Raw genomic sequence first — 18,004 nt, 5'->3', positions numbered from 1 at the left:
TCCATTTTGTCCTGAAGGACAGACACTACTTTTTTTTTTTTTTAATTTATAAAAAGGAAGCATTGACAAAACTGTAGGATAAGAGGGGTACAGTTACACACAGTTCTCAACATCAGAACTCCACATTTCATCCCCTCCCCGATAGCTTTCCTATTCTTTATTCCTCTGGGAGTATGGACCCAGGGTCATTATGGGATGCAGAAAGTAGAAGGTCTGGCTTCTGTAATTGCTTCCCCGCTGAACATGGGTGTTGGCAGGTCGATCCATACTCCCAGCCTGCCTCTCTCTTTTCTTAGTGGGCTGGGACTCTGGGGAAACAGGGCTCTAGGACACATTGGTGGGGTTATCTGAAGGACACTGCCTTTTTTAAATTGAGTAATATTTCATTGAATATATGTCCCAAAATTTTGTCATCTAGACATCTGTCCATAAGCATTTTGGCTATTTTCACTCCATGGCAATTGTGAATAATGTGCTTATACACTTAAAAATTTAAGGAGCTGAAAAAGTGTAGATAAACTTACTTTGTATTATATCTGGGAATTGAAGTTTGGAGAGGTTATATAATTTCACTATAGTTCGGTAGTCATAATGTCTCGTATTCAAACTCAGGTCTTTGTACAAGAGATATTTTTCCTTCAGTGGGCAATTGTGAAGTAAGGTCTAATTTGATTGGCAGTTTGGAATTTTTACCAAGAAATGAAGACCCGAGTGGGAAAAAAAATAGTAATGTACCTGGTTAGGAGAAAATATGTTTTGGATAGTGGTATATTTAAAAAGGAAAATAGGAACTAAACTATAATATTATTCTGTTCATATCTTGGTTTGGTGATAGAAAATGAGACTAGATTGATAGATAGTTCTGTTAGTACCAATATATGCCAGAACTGAATAGTACTGTCTCCCTCTGGTTCCCCTCCCATTATAATGCAATCTTAATAAATGTGCCTCCTTATATTAATGACAAAAACTGACAACAAAGATGGTTAATCTTGTTTTGATTTCTTTTTAAAAATTATCTGTTTATTGGATAGAGATGGTCAGAAATTGAGAGGGAAGGAGGAGGAAGAGACAGAGAGACACCTGTTTTTATCAGAGCACTACTTGGCTCTGGCTTTATGGTGGTGTGGGGTATTGAACCTGGGACCTTGGAGCCTCAGGCATGAGAGTCTGTTTGCATAAACCATTATGCTATCTCCCCTACCTTTAGGAAGCATGTGTTCAGCTTTATTGCTCTAGTCATTTTTATATTAACCACGTGACCTTGTGAAGCAGGTAGAGCACCTGACTTGCATGCATAAGGTCCTGGGTTTGCTCTCCAGTACCACATATACCAGAGTGATACTGTTTCACTCTATCTCTGTTATAAATAAGTCATTAAAAAATACTTTCCCCTGGCCTGTGAGGTGACACACTGGATAAGGCATTGGTCTTTCTAGCATCAGGTCTTGGGTTCAATCCCTGGCATTGCATATGCCAGCATGATGCTCTGGTCCTCTCTTCTTCCCTCTTTCATTAATAAATAGTTACAATTTTCCTTAAATGCAAAATGAAAACAAGTTAATAATAAGCTAGTTTCCAGCGAGTGATAGCTAGCATGCTTAATTAGGGTGCATTTAATTAAAAATTACTTATCAAGAGCTTACCACATGGTTGGCACTACATTTTATTATTTAATTATTATTATTCATTTTTTAAATTGCCACCAGGGTTATTGTGGGGGCTATGTGCCTGCACATAATAATACCCTTCCCTCCCTCCCTCCCTTTTTCTTGTACCATGTGCTCTTAACTAGGTGCACCACTGCTTATCCCCTCTTCCCTTTGCTTTATTTGCTAGCACAGAAGGACAGAAAAATTGAGAGGGGAGGAGAGGGAGACTGAGACTGATTAGTGCTTCCTTCACTTGTGAAGTTTCCCTCCCTACAGATGGGGACCTGGGTTTTGAATCCAGGTCCTTGTGCATGGTAATGTGTGCGCTCTACCAGGTGTACCACCACCAGGTCCCTGTTTACTCATCATCAACTCATTTCATGTTTTTCTTAATCGTTATTGTCAGATATCTATTTTCAGTACCATTTGGATAGGGAAGCTAAAGTTAAGCAGAGTGTCCAAACTAACATAAAATGAAATTACTGAGTCAGCAGTTGGCTTAAGACTTTTCATTTAAAAAACACGTTGAGGCAGGCAGGATATCTCACCACGGAAAGCACCTGCTTTGCCTTGTGTGTTACCCATCTTTGAACCCTTGAGTTTTAGAATAGGAGGAGAAACTTTGGTGCAGTGGTCCTTTTCCCTCTCATTCACTTCCTGTCTTAAGAAAATTGAGTCAGTGTGGTAAAGCTTGGTAATGACAAAGTACACATATATGCACACACTGAGAAAAACAAAGTTTTACATGTATATGACTAAAAGTGGTGTTTCTCAATATGACTCTTAGCATAATGTTGTACATCCTGTTCTGTACAGTTATGGTAACTACAGAATAGTTATGGTCAGAATTGATTATATAGTCTGAACATCTTGGTTCTTAACAGCTATGCCATTTCCACTTTTTTTTTTCTAGCAAGTTCATGTGTTTCATTTCTTTATACTACATATATGAGCAAAACTATCCGGTAGTTGTTTTTCTTAGAAATGCAGGTCATTTGGTAACAAACTATAGTAACAAGAGTCCTTGAATACATACACCAAATTAAAGACCCTCAAGGTATTATATACGATAAAAAGGATGAGAAAAACAAACATGTAAGAAAGACTGAAAAGTACTAGAGAGAAAATGAAATCATTTAAAAAGACATAGAGGACTATGTGCATGTTATCTCAGTGTCTTAATAGAACAGTAACTTTTTTTTTTCTTTTACTCTTTAAGATTATGCCTGGTGTATCACACCGACTCTGGGGTGGGGGGGAGGTCCTGGAACATGATGGCAGAGGAGAACCTTAGAGGGGTTTGAATTGTTATGTAAAAAACTGAGAAATGTTCTACATGAACAGACTACTGTATTTTACTGTTGACTGTAAACCATTCATCTCCCAATAAAGAAAAAAAGATTGTGCTCTCTTTATTATAGCTACTAATTTATATTCTGTGAATAGAATGACAACAGTAAAATAATAATAATAATAATAAAGCAGCTTTCAGTAAAAATGTCTTTTTCTCCCAATGAGAATTTCATTTTAGAAGTAACAAATTAATTTTCTTTTCTTAGTGAAATCATACTACCTTTCATCATGATTTAAGTGGAGTAGAAACTATATTAAATTTAGTGAGAGAAAATTAAAAATTTTTTTTATATTTATCCCTTTTTTGATGCCTTTGTTTTATTGTTGTTGATGTTGTTGTTGGATATGACAGGGAAATGGAGAGAAGAGGGTAAAACAGAGGGGGAGAGAAAGATAGACACCTGCAGACCTGCTTCACCACTTGTGAAGTGACTCCCCTACAAGTGGGGAGATGGGGGCTCGAACCAGGATCCTTATGCCGGCCCTTGTGTTTTTGTGCCACTTACGCTTAGCTCGCTGCGCTACCGCCCAACTCCCAGTGAGAGATAATTTTATCTGACTGTTCAGTGCAATGTAAGGTAACCATAGGTTTCATTTAGTATAAAGTAGAGGTTAAAATGTGTCCATGTTATTGTTCAACTTTTACTGTCAGTTATCCTTTTTATTCCATCTATACATGTGAAATATTTTCTTTTTTATAAATTTATTTTGGCATATGTGCTGCTTAGGATAGAACTCAGGATCTCATACGTTAGGGTCCAACATCCACTATAGCACCTCCCATGCAGAGGGATATATATTTTTAAATTTAATTTAATTTTTTTCTTTTATTTAAGGATTAACAAAACCATAGGGTAGGAGGGGTACAACTCCACACAATTCCCACCACCCAATCTCCATATCCCACCCCCTCCCCTGATAACAGAGGGATATTTTTATAATTAAAAAAAAATTGTATAACCGTTTGTACTTAATCTTTGTGTTAGTAAATGGGAGAAAGTTTATATCTTTGTTAAGCCACCAGATGGCGCTCATGATTAATCTAAATTAAGATGCCCACACAGTTTTCTGAATTAATTTAGTATTATTAGAATTTTGGGATAGTTAAATTGATAATGTATAGACACAAGGTGTATTAAGTAGACAAGTGTTCAACATATATGTTTTTGAATTTGGCCATTGGGAATTGACATGATAGAATTTAAGATTGGGAATTTATCTATTTTGTGTTTTCTCAACATATTTGTGTTCTTTTTCTATGATTTTACTGTGGTGGGTTTTTATCAGCTACTTTTGATATTAATGATTTATTTTGCTTTGGTTTAATACTTTTAGAGTAATTTTAGTTCACCTACATTGTAGTGAAATTTAGTTTCATCAGGTTTTGCTGTATTTTTAGGAAAAAACCTGATAAAATCCATTAAGTAAGTGGTTAGGACAAATCTTAGAAATATGTCAGCATTTCTAAAGGTAGAACTAGCAGAAAGTTGAGGCATGCAGAAGCAGATAAAGCTGACCATGAAGGAATTTGGAAGTAGTACCTGCTACTTACTTTAGGAACCAAACTTCTGCTGAGTTGGTCTGGGAAACGATGCTTGGAGCCAGAAATTATGGGGACATTGGAGTAGTCTAGTATTCCAGGTGGAGTTTTTGTCTTAGAATACCATTTTATGTCCAGACATTCTCTGGTTCCAATGGCAAAAATTCTAACATTGTTATCTGCTTAACTTTATCTGTCTTTTCTCTTTCATTTCTTCCTAGTAATCTTTTAAAGTACTGGCAGCATGTATATGGATGCAGTTTATTATTAGACTATAAATAGGTTGGGCAGCAACCATTTAAAATATTTCACAGTAAATGACTATTAACTTGTTTGGTGTAGGGATGTAAATTCTTGTATCATGAGGAATTACACTTCCTAACCTCTCAAGAAAGACAAACAAACAAAACAAAAAAACAAAATAAAAAAAACAGGCTGTTAAGGAAGGTCATCTGAATGGTATCTGTTTTGCTATGTGTTTGACCCAGGTTCAAACCGCTGACCTCCATAGTACTAGGGTAAGGAAGCTTCAGTTCTGTCATGTGTTTCTCTGTCTCTTCCTATCTGGCAAAAAAAAAAAAAAAAAGTCATCCATGAATGGGGAAGCCCTTGTAATGACAAAAATGAAATCAAATTTTAAAAATATGGCTTCAGCCATGAGTGGTGAAGCCCTTGTGACAAAAATGAAATCAGATTTCCCTTAGCATTTTAAAAATATGGATTAAACATTCCCTAGGATGTACCTCAAGGTAGATCTTAAGCTTCAGAAAGGTAGATTCTCATTCTCAGGTTCTTTGTGTTTACTGCCCTCATTCTCTTAATTACCCTTGCTCTGAGCTGCCTACCTGTTTAGCAGCTATTGCCTTCAGATCTCTAGTCCAATACAGCTTCTCCTAACCCAGTTACCTTCTCTTTACTGCTTTCCATGTGTGCTCCATTGTATATACCCCAGTATTCACTGCAATTGCCATGCTAGTATTTGCATTTTTTTTATTGTGTACTAATGCTGAGCTATCTCCATGGCCCTAATCCTCACTTTTATATTTAAAAAAGTATGTTCTGAAAGCAAAAGCCTAGATTTTTGAAAATTTGCTATCTTACGTATCTTATGTTTCACAGCTAATTTATAGAAATCTGTTAGGTTGAATATATGGCGTAGTTCCCAGGTAATTGCTTTTTAAAATTTTAGTCAAAAAAAAATTTAGTCACACAACAATAAAAATTATGAGAACATTAAAATATATGAATGAATATATTCAAAGCATTGAAAATAGACCAGTTAGGACAGATATTCTGTTGTGCTTATGTTAGTTTATTTATCATTTCTTGTAGAAATTTTTATTTGATGTTAATAGTATGTTATAAGAATGTAAGGTTATGGTGTAGTTTCACACCACACCTGCCACCAGCTATGTAACTTCCATTTATTTAATGATAAGTGAGGTGGAACATTTCTTTATATATCTGTACCGTTTAGTTCTAACACCCAGTTTTTAAAAAATATTTTTATTTTTTTATTTCTTTATTGAGGGATTTATGTTTTATAGTCGACAGTAAAATGCAATAGTTTGTATATGTATAACATTTCCACATAACAATACAACCCCCATTAGGTCCTCCTCTGCCATCATGTTCCAGGACCTTCCCCTCACCCCAGAGTCTTTTACTTTAGTGCAACACACCAACTCCAGTCTGAGTTCTGCTTAGTGTTTTCCTTTCTGATCTTGTTTTTCAACTTCTGTCTATGAGCGATATCATCCCATATTCATCCTTATGTTTATGACATACCTCACAATGATTCCTTTAAGTTTCATCCAAGATGGGGTGAAAAAGGTGAATTCATCATTTTAATAGCTGAGTAGTAGTCCATTGTGTATGTAGGCCACAACTTATTCAGCCACTCATCTGTTGTTGGACCCCTGGGTTGCTTCCAGGTTTTGGCTATTACAAATTGTGCTTCTATGAACATAGGTATACACAGATCTTTTTGGATGGGTGTGTTGGGTTCTTTAGGATATATCACCAGGAGAGGAATTGCAGGGTCATAGGGTAGTTCCACTTCTAGCCGCCTGAGAGTTCTCCAGACTGTTTTCCACAGAGGTTGACCAATTGACATTGTCACCAGCAGTGCAGGAGGGTTCCTTTGTCCCCACAACCTCTCCAGCATTTGTTACTGTTACCTTTTCTGATGTATGACATTCTCACAGTAGTGAAGTGGTATCTCATTGTTGTCTTTATTTGCATTTCTCTGACAATCAATGACGGAGCATTTTTGCAAATGTTTATTTTAAGACTCACTTTTTTTATTGGGTTATTTTTACATATTTTGTGGTACCAGTTCTGTATAAATGATATCCACTGCTTGTTTGATGTGTGATGTACAAATATCTCCTCCCTTTTAATGGGGTTGCCTGGTTATCCTTGTGTAGTTTGCTTTTGCTGTGTAGAGGCCTTTTCAGTTTCATGTCATCCTACTTATTTACTCTTGTTTTCATTTCCCATGCCCAGGGGGTTGAGACTCCAAATACATCTTTGATGTGAACATCCTGCAAAGTTTCACAGTTCTGTTCTTTATAATATTTTTCAGGACTCTAGAGTGTTATGAAAAGAATTAGTCCCACTCAGTTTGCCATTCATTCTTAGTCATTGGGTTAGGTTTAAGATTTACCCACATTAATATAAGACCTCTAAAGTCAATCTCCTTTATTTCTTATCCAGGCCAACAATTATTAATTAATTAATTAGAATTTTTTCCAATGTGTTAAGTACAAAGTGAGTGTCATTCTATATGGGCATTGCCCTCAGTTATTAGTGAAGTTACATGCATTTTGATATTTTTAAAAATTAATTTTCCCTTTTGTTGCCCTTGTTGTTTTTTATTGTTGTAGTTACTGTTGTTGTTATTGATGTCGTCGTTGTTAGATAGGACAGAAATAAATCGAGAGAGAAGTGGAAGACCGAGAGGGGGAGAGAAAGAGACACCTGTAGACCTGCTTCACTGCCTGTGAAGCAACTCCCCTGCAGGTGGGGAGCCAGGGGCTCAAACCGTTCCTTAAGCTTGTCCTTGCGCTTCGTGCCACCTGCTGCTCTACCACTCTATTCCCTCTGCATTTTAATCTTTTAAGCAACCATTTCTTTTGTGAAATACTCATTTCTATTTTTATTTCTTTCTTTCTATGGGGCTGGCGGAGGAAGAAAGAGACCTGAGGGGGAGGGCTGGGCGATAGTGCAGCGGGTTAAGCGCTCATGGCGCAAAGTGCAAGGATCCCTGTAAGGATCCCTGTAAGGATCCAGATTTGAGATCCTAGCTCCCCACCTGCAGGGGGTCGCTTTGCAAGCGTTGAAGCAGGTCTGCAGGTGTCTTTCTTTCCTTATAACAATAACAACCACAACAAGGGCAACAAAATGGGAAAAATAGCCTCCAGGAGCAGTGGATTCATAGTGCTGGCACCAAGACCCAGTGATAACCCTGGAGGCCAAAAAAAAAAGACACCTGAGCACTACTCAACTCTAGCGTATGTTGGTCCCCAGACTTGCATTTTCTGTTTTGTGATGCTGAACTATCTCTCTGATCTTATGTTGAACTTTTGTTATGCAGTATTGTAACTACTGGTTCAAAGATACTGTTGAAAAATGCATAAATTGTAAAATTTTATATTTTGGGGGAAATTTTCTAGGAAAACAAAAATTAATAAACTCATTAAAGTTCTTAAATATCAATTTAAAACCTCAACACAATTATACCACATATCTTGCTAATAAACTACATCTGGTACCATTTGAAAATTTGAGTTGATAAGTTCTGGAATCATCGATTATAACTGTGTAAAGGACCAGTGTGCTTCTGCTGTCATGATGTTTATTTTAGTTTTTAATAATACTTTTCTTTTGTTACTTTCCCATGATTAGGTCCCCGATGGGCTTCCTGGAATATTGGTGTTTTCATTTGTATCAGATGTGCTGGAATCCACAGAAATCTTGGGGTTCATATATCCAGGGTCAAATCAGTCAATCTAGACCAGTGGACACCTGAACAGATACAGGTAAATATTCCCTTATTGTGAGAAATTAATATTTAAAAATGAATAAAAAAATCTTTAACTCTTTTTACATCTTATTTTAGAAGAAGTATTTTGATGTAGCAAGGTCCACAGATAAAGTTTAAGTGTTTTTCAAATTGTTAGTCACATCTGTTTATTTCATCTTTGGTCTACAGTGACTTTAGTTTCAGTCTTTTTTTATCTAAAATGCTGACTTTAAAATACTTTTTCAAAATGATTTTTTTCTTATGTGTTCACAACATTTGCCAGTATCATGTCATCACCTGTGCTTCCCCCCCCCTTCTGGTAGGGGGAACCTGGATATATTAGGTTGTTAGAAAAGTCATGACACATCTTTGCATAGAAAAATACATTGTGACTTTTCTTATAGCCTATTATATAAGGAATAAACCATATCTAGCCCAAGAATTAACTTGGAGAGGCTGACAAAATATTTCACCTGCATAGTGCACCTGCTTTATCTTGAAGTTCCTTGTGCCCCCTCCATTTCTCCCAATGAAACTTCCATACATTTCAGATATAGAGCCTGTCTCTTTTTCTTTCTCTTACTTTCTGTTGCAAAAAATCAACTTAAAGTGGTGAACATCACCCAGGTGACATCAGCAAAAAAGAATTAATTTGAAGGATTTCCAATCTGTACAGAGGTAATCTTGATGTTCAGACTTAGTAGTTGTAAGACAGTCCAGTTACCAATTGTTTTAATGATTTGGACTTTTTTGGGTTATTTAGCTTCTTTGTTGGAGATAAATCTAATTTTAAGGATATTGAGTGTTGGAAAAACCATGGTGCATGTTTACATAGCAAACACACATTGTAACTTTTATCAATAATCCAGTATCTCATTTGGATAGTATACTGCTTTTCCATGTGCATGTTGGTACTGTGGTCTTTTTCTCTGCCTTTATCTTAAAAAAAAAATTCCTTTGTGTGTGTAGTTGTAGCCATCTATATTCAGAATTGTAATTTCTAATACCCAAGGTTGAGTGCTACTATAAAATATTTCTGCTGGGAGTCCGGTGGTAGCGCAGCAGGTTAAGGTTAAGCACGCGTAGCACAAAATGCAAGGACCGGTATGAGGATCCCGATTTGAGCCCCTAGCTCCCCACCTGCAAGGGAGTCGCTTCACAGGAGTTGAAGCAGATCTGCAGGTGTCTTTCTCTCCCCCTCTCTATCTTCCCCTCCTCTCTCCATTTCTCTCTGTCCTATCCAACAACGACAACATCAATAACAACAACAACAAAAAAAACAAGGGCAACCAGATAAAATAAATAAATATATAAAAAAAATTTCTGCTAGTTTTACTTTATAATTCAAAATCCACAGTGTAATTATACTTTTCCTCATGCCCCTTTAACATTGTTTTTAGTCAGTATAAAGGCTAAATACAAGTGAGCTTCAGTGGAACATATATAACCTTAGAATCAGAAAAAACACATAAGTTGGCATAGCTGGGCAAGGATAAAATAGATTGCTGGAGGGAGTAGGATTAAAATCACATAGATGGGGGGTTGGGGGGGTGACTCACTTGGTAGACCCCTTCATGTTACTATGCATGAGGACTGGGTTTGAACCCTCGTCACTTGTTCTAATGGGAAGCTTTGTTAGTGGTGGGGCGGCAGTGTCCTGAACTCTTTCTCCCTGCAGCTAAACAGACAAGCAAAAACAGAAGAAGAAAAAAATGGCTTCTGAGAGCAGTGAAGTTGTATAGGCCCTGAGCTCAAGTTATAAACTTGGTAGCAAAAAAAAATAACAGCTTCATCTGTATAACTATAGGTAGATGAAGATTTGATTAAAGAAAATAAATCTATACTGAAGATTATACCAACGTAAATTGTAGATGGAGCAAATATTTTAAACTGTTGAACCTTAAAAATACTCAAAAGGAAACATAAGATATAGATCTTCAGGCTATTAGGCCAAACATTATTTTCATCTGAAGTTATTTCTTTTTTGAGGGTATACAAGGAAATATACTTTATTTTCAAAATTCTTAAGAAAATTTAGTTGTTAGTCTAGAAAGCAGAGCTTATTTTGACCAGGCAGTGTTCTTTTTTTTTTAAAATTTTTTTTTTAATTTAAGAAAGGATTAATTAACAAAACCATAGGGTAGGAGGGGTACAACTCCACACAATTCCCACCGCCCAATCTCCATATCCCACCCCCTCCCCAGTAGCTTTCCCATTCTCTATCCCTCTGGGAGTATGGACCCAGGGTCATTGAGGGTTGCAGAAGGTAGAAGGTCTGGTTTCTGTAATTCCTTCCCCGCTGAACATGGGCGTTGACTGGTCGGTCCATACTCCCAGTCTGCCTCTCTCTTTCCCTAGTAGGGTGTGTCTCTGGGGAAGCTGAGCTCCAGGACACATTGGTGGGGTCTTCAATCCAGGGAAGCCTGGCTAGCATCCTGATGGCATCTGGAACCTGGTGACTGAAAAGAGAGTTAACATACGAAGCCAAACAAATTGTTGAGCAATCATGGACCCAAAGTGGAGAGGAAGTGTTAGGGAGGGTACTCACTGCAAACTCTAGTGTACTTCTGCTTTCTTACTTTGGTGCCATACTCCAAACTCAGTCAATTTCTGCTTTGCGTTTCTACTTCTTTTTCTTTTTTTTTTTTTTTTACATGCATAACATTCCCCAGATTCCCATTTAACAATACAATCCCCACTATTTCATTCATCATTTTTCATGTACCTGTATTCTCCCCACCCACCCACCCACCCCAGAGTCTTTTACTTTGGTGTAATACCAGGCAGTGTTCTTAATACCACATCTCTGTAGTAACTATGGTAACAGAGTTTGATGTTTCTTAAGTTTTCTTGAAGAAAATGTGAAGTGTATCCTGAAAAAGTAACGGTATTAGAAAACAAACCTCTGGACAAGTTAATTGTCTAGAATGTGTTTTTCAACTAGTTGTTGAGTGACATGTTTTTTGAGGTAGGCAGCTGTTTTTTCTGTATTTAGTATTCTCAGCGGGCTGCACTTCATGGCCTTGTGAAATACTTACAGGTATTCAGCAAGACACTGCTTTATTAAAAATGTAAGAATTATGAAAATAATTACATTAATAGCACAGTTTTTGAAAATTTAAACATGATTTGTATGGTTTCAACTTCCAACTTTTTGAACTAGGGTTTTTTTTTTCTTTTTTTCCCAGAATGTAAAACTTTTGATTTCTACTTGTCATCAGAGAATTGTCGAATTGTCTTTTTTTTTTTTTTTTGTATCCAGGTTTTTCGCTGGGGTTTGGTGCCTTCCACTGCTCCTGGAAGCCATTTTTCCCTTTTGTTGCCCTCGTTTATTGTTGCTGTTGTTATTATTGTTGTTGTTATTGCTATTGTTGTTGGATAGGACAGAGAAATCGAGAGAGGAGGGGAAGATGGGGGGGTAGTAGGGAGAAAGATAGATAACTGCAGACCTGCTTCACCAACTGTGATGCCACCCTCCCCCCCCCCACACACACACACACATGTGGGGAGCCAGGGGCTGCAACCAGGATCCTTGCTCTGGTCCTTGCACTTCCAGCCATGTGTTCTTAACTCACTGCACCACTGCCCAGCCGCACCCCACCTTAGCCCCAGAGAATTGTCTTTATGTCTCTGTGTACTGTAGCACTCCTCTTCCAGATATTTCATGTGGAGAAGTAAGGTTAGGATCCCTTCACTTAAAAATTAAAGGAGAAGCTGTCAAAATAGCTCACTTGGATAATGCACTGCTTTGCCAGATAAGAGCTCAGCCTACACTGCAAGCTGCCTTCTTCTTCTAGCGTTTGCCACTGCAAGCTATAAGAAATGATGAATTCTTCTTGGCCACATCTTAGGTGGAACTTAAAAGAATCATAGCAAGCAAGATAAGCTAGAAGGAAGAATATTGGATGATCCAGGATGAATATTGGATGATCCATGTATCGGTGGAACTTAAGTAAAAAAAAGAAAGGCAAAATACAATGAAAGCTGAACTAGGTATAGTCTATTACAGCAAAGCCGAGTTGGTAGGTGGTAGCTGAGAGAATTTTAAGAGTACTGGGGACATGGTACAGGATGGTGGAGGATAAAATTTGGTGGTGGCAGTATTAAACAGACATCTATCACAGAAGATAAAGAATTGTATCCATGTGACAACAGTTGATCTGTACATCGCTATTTGTCTAATAAAATGATTTGAAAAAACAAATACCTGCATTCTCAGATAATTCAAAAGAGTATGACAGGATACTCAGGATAGCTGAACAGTTCTAAAATTGTTTTGAACCTTTTTTATTGTCTATATTTTTGGCCATGTAGAAAGATAAGCTAGCTAAACATGTAGGTTTATATTAAGACTGTTATTATTCCTGCAAAACTATACTGTAAGAAAGACTTAGTAGCCTTCATTTTAGCTATAAGTATTCATTGACTCCTGTGTCTTAATGTAAAGCTTTGATCTTAGAAAATAATTTTTCCTCACTTGCAATCCTAGGTTTGCAGTAATATTTGTGAGCATTAAACACTGTGGCCTCCATTTGAATCCTAAATTGTTTTTGCCAGATATAGGGGGAATAGACAAAAGATCTTACTAACTTTATATGCTTCTGTGTAGCTTAAAAGCAACAACAGTTGAAGGTATTATGCTTGTAACCATGCCCCACTCATTTTCATTAATATAATTGGGATTCAACAGATTATTAGTAGGGGATAAAAGTGGCTAAATACATAAAACTTTTCTGTTCTTTTACTTTAACAGTATATTTGATATATTTCTGATAAATTTTATTCTTTTTTAAAATATTTATTTCTTTTTTGTTGCCCTTGTTTTTATTATTGTAGTTGTTATTGCTGTTGATTTGTTGGATAGGACAGAGAGAAATGGAGAGAGGAGGGGAAGATAGAGAGGGGGAGAGAATGTTAGATACCTGCAGCCCTGCTTCACCGCCTGTGAAGTGACTCCCCTGCAGGTGGAGAAGCTGGGGGCTCAAACTGGGATCCTTGCGCTTTTTGCCACATGTGCTTAACCCACTGTGCTACTGCCTGACTCCTGATAAATTTTATTCTTTTTTTTATTCCTTTTTTTTTTATTTAAGAAAGGATTAATTAACAAAACCATAGGGTAGGAGGGGTACAACTACACACAATTCCCACCACCCAATCTCCATATCCCACCCCCTCCCCTGATAGCTTTCCCATTCTCTATCCCTCTGGGAGCATGGACCCAGGGTCATTGTGGGTTGCAGAAGGTAAAAGGTCTGGTTTCTGTAATTGCTTCCCCGCTGAACATGGGCGTTGACTGGTTGGTCCATACTCCCAGTCTGCCTCTCTCTTTCCCTAGTAGGGTGTGTCTCTGGGGAAGCTGAGCTCCAGGACACATTGGTGGGGTCTTCAATCCAGGGAAGCCTGGCCAGCATCCTGATGGCATCTGGAACCTGGTGACTGAAAAGAGAGTTAACATACGAAGCCAAACAAATTGTTGAGCAATCATGGACCCAAAGCTTGGAATAGTAGAGAGGAAGTGTTAGGGAGGTACTCACTGCAAACTCTAGTGTACTTCTGCTTTCAGGTATATATTTTGCACTAGTTTATGGATACGTGTGAACATATGCTCTCTCTCACAGAAACTGGTGTATATCTAGGTTTTGGGACTTTGTTAGAAAGTGAGCCACCTGAGATGAAATTAGAGTATACTATGAAAGGAAAGGTCTCACCCAAGTAATGAAGCTGAAGGGTTGTCATTCCACATGTGAAGTCTCTGGACACAGTCTGAAGTGAAGCATGTTGAGGTGGCAATTGTTGTGTTGGTTAGGTTGTGATCAGCGGATGCAATATTATTTGATATGGATTGGGAGAGGCATACGGGAAAGTGGGCCCTATCCAAGGGTTCCAGGACTGGGGGAAGTAGGGGCTCTATAGTGGAGATGTGAGGTTCCTGCTGTCTTAGGGTTCAAAAAGACAATCGATAGTTAATGTTATCATCACATTATTTGGTAATTGGGTTAACTTTGAAAAGTCCTTTTGTTAGGGTTTGCTGTACAGTACCTAGTATCTTGTATATAGCTGTGCTGTTGGATGCTTCTGATCTACTTGGTCTAGGCTTTTGAGAGAGTCCGCATATCAAATACACAGCCTATATATTAAAAAGATTCAGTTTGTGTTTTGAAAAACTTTGAGCCATACTATTGATTTTCCCCCTCTCATATTAATTAGTGATTTATATGTCTATATTTTGCTAGGTGTGTACATAAACACCATTCCCACCACCAAAAGACTGTGACCCATCCCTCCCACCCACTGCCACCCCCCACTGGCCCAGGAAGCTGCATGTCTACCCCTCACCACAGGGTTTTGACTTTGGTGCCCTGCTTACAATTTGGTCAGGTCCTGCTTTTAGTTTCCCTTTCAGGTCTTCTTAGTCAACTTCTGTTGATGAGTGGGATCATCCCATACTCATCTTTATCTTTCTGACTTAGCTCACTTAACATAATTCCTTCTAGCTCTGTCCAAGATGGGTCAGCGAAGGTGGGTTCATTGTTCTTGATAGCTGCATAGTATTCCATTGTGTATATATACCACAGCTTTCTCAGCCACTCATCTGGTGTTGGGCACCTGGGTTGCTTCCATGTTTTAGCTATTATGAATTGGGCTGCTATGAACATAGGAGTACACACCTCTTTTTGGTTGGGTGTTATGGAGTCCTTGGGGTATAACTCCAGGAGAGGAATTACTGGATCATATAGAAGGTCCATGTCTAGCCTTGTGAGAGTTTTCCAGACTGCTCTCCACAGAGGCTGTACCAATTTACATTCCCACCAGCAATGTAAAAGGGTTCCTCTGTCCCCACAACCTCTCCAGATTTTATTCTTTTTAAAAGTATATTACCTTTGTGAAATAAGATGACATGCAATTGATAGAGCAGAGCATTCCTGTGAGGTACTTTTGCCATCTTCAAAAGAGTAGAAACATGCTGCTTGAGATAACCATGGATATTGACAAAGAGTTGAAACATGAATTATGCAGTTTTGTGGAGTATTTTTTTTCTTTTTAAATTTATTTATTTGGGGATTAATGGTTTACAGTCAACAGTATAACATAATAGTTTGTACATGCATAACCCCCACTGGGTCCTCCTCTGCCTTCATGTTCCAGAACCTGCACCCTTCCACCCCCATCCCAAAGTCTTTTACTTTGGTGCAATGCACCAGACCCAGTCCAAGTTCTGCTTAGAGTTTTCCCTTCTAATTTTTTTTTTTTAATTTCTGTTTATGAGTGAGATCATCCCATATTAATCCTTCTGTTTCTGACTTATCTCACTTAACACTATTCCTTCAAGTTCCATCCAAGATGGGATAAAGAAGATGAATTCACCATGAACCTGAGACTTTGGAGCCTCAGGAATAAGAGTCTTTTTGTGTAACCATTATGCCATCTACCCCTATTCACATTTCTTAGTTTTCTTTTCTTTTCTTTTTTTTTTTGTAAGTACAATAGTTTGTACATGCATAACATTCCCCAGTTTCCCATATAGCAATACAACCCCCACTAGGTCCTCTGAATCCTTCTTGGATCTTTATTCTCACCACTCACCCACCCTAGAGTCTTTTACTTTGGTGCGATATGCCAATTCCATTTCAGGTTCTACTTGTGTTTTCTTTTCTGATCTTGTTTTTCAACTTCAGCCTGAGAGTGAGATCATCCCATATTCATCCTTCTGTTTCTGACTTATTTCACTCAACATGATTTTTTCAAGGTCCATCCAAGATCGGCTGAAAACGGTGAAGTCACCATTTTTAATAGCTGAGTAGTATTCCATTGTGTATATATACCACAACTTGCTCAGCCACTCATCTGTTGTTGGACACCTGGGTTGCTTCCAGGCTTTGGCTATTACAAATTTTGCTGCCAAGAACATAAGTGTACACAGATCTTTTTGGATGGATATGTTGGGTTCCTTAGGATATATCCCCAGGAGAGGAATTGCAGGATCATAGGGTAGGTCCATTTCTAGCCTTCTGAAAGTTCTCCAGACTGTTCTCCACAGAGGTTGGACCAATTGACATTCCCACCAGCAGTGTAGGAGGGTTCCTTTGACCCCACACCCTCTCCAGCATTTGCTGCTGTTACCTTTTCTGATGTATGACATTCTCACAGGAGTGAAGTGGTATCTCATTGTTGTCTTTATTTGCATTTCTCTGACAATCAGAGACTTGGAGCATTTTTTCATGTGTTTCTCAGCCTTTTGGATCTCTTCTGTGGTGAATGTTCTGTCCATGTGTTCCCCTCCCCCCTATTTTTGGATGGGGATATTTGTTTTCTTGTTGAGTTTGGCAAGCTCCTTATATACGTTGGTTATTAAACTCTTGTCTGATGAAAGGCATGTAAAGATCTCCCATTCTGTGAGGGATCTCTTGGTTTGGGTAGCGGTCTCTTTTGTTGTGCAGAAGCTTTTTAATTTGATGTAGTCCCATAGGTTTATACTTGCCTTAGTCTTTTTTTGTAATTGGATTCGTTTCATTGAAGATGTCTTTAAAATTTATGTGGAAAAGAGTTCTGCCAATATTTTCTTCTAAGTATCTGATAGTTTGTGGTCTAACATCTAAGTCCTTGATCCACTTGGAATTTACTTTTGTATTTGGTGAAATACAGTGGTTCAGTTTCATTCTTCTGCATGTTTCAACCTATTGTTTCCAACACCATTTGTTGAAGAGACTCTGGTTTCCCCATTTAATAGTCTGAGCCCCTTTGTCAAAGATTAGATGTCCATAGGTGTGGGGGCTCACTTCTGGGCTCTCAATTCTATTCCACTGGTCAGTGTGTCTATTCATGTTCCAGGACCAAGCAGTTTTGATGACTGTGGCCCTATATACAATTTGAGATCTGGGAGTGTGATGCCTCCATTTCTGTTCTTTTTTCTCAAGATTGGTTTGGCAATTCTAGATCTTTTCTGGTTCCAGATAAACATTTGTAGCATTTGTTCTATTCTCCTAAGAAATGTGCCTGGGATCTTGATGGGGATAGCATTAAATTTGTATATGGCTCTGGTTAGTATATTCATTTTGATGATGTTAATTCTTCCAACCCATGAACATGGAATATCTTTCCACTTCTTTTTTTTAAATTTTTTTTATTTAAGAAAATATTAATTAACAAAACCATAGGGTAGGAGGGGTACAATTCCACACAATTCCCACCACCCATTCTCCATATCCCACCCCCTCCCCTGATAGCTTTCCCATTCTCTATCCCTCTGGGAGCATGGACCCAGGGTCATTGTGGCTTGCAGAAGGTAGAAGGTCTGGCTTCTGTAATTGCTTCCTCGCTGAACATGGGAGTTGACTGGTCGGTCCATACTCCCAGTCTGCCTCTCTCTTTCCCTAGTAGGGTGGGTCTCTGGGGAAGCGGAGCTCCAGGACATATTGTCTTCAGTCCCGGGAA

General features: G+C 38.2%; 1 protein-coding gene across 3 annotated transcripts in view; it reads left to right on the top strand.

The window, feature by feature from the left end:
• The window catches only part of SMAP1 (small ArfGAP 1), a 129,732-nt gene that overhangs the window by 24,968 nt on the left and 86,760 nt on the right, over positions 1–18,004 (top strand). For all 3 annotated transcript variants that reach the window (XM_007529037.3, XM_060189991.1, XM_007529038.3), the window contains exon 2: positions 8,455–8,588. In XM_007529037.3, coding sequence (XP_007529099.1) covers positions 8,455–8,588 — 134 coding nt within the window. The remainder of the gene's footprint in view (positions 1–8,454; positions 8,589–18,004) is intronic.

Source organism: Erinaceus europaeus, chromosome 4, assembly GCF_950295315.1.
Source record: "Erinaceus europaeus chromosome 4, mEriEur2.1, whole genome shotgun sequence".
NCBI classification, from domain to species: Eukaryota; Metazoa; Chordata; class Mammalia; order Eulipotyphla; family Erinaceidae; genus Erinaceus; species Erinaceus europaeus.
The sequence above is the reverse complement of the archived record's forward strand: the minus strand, read 5'-3'. Positions and strand labels throughout refer to the sequence as shown.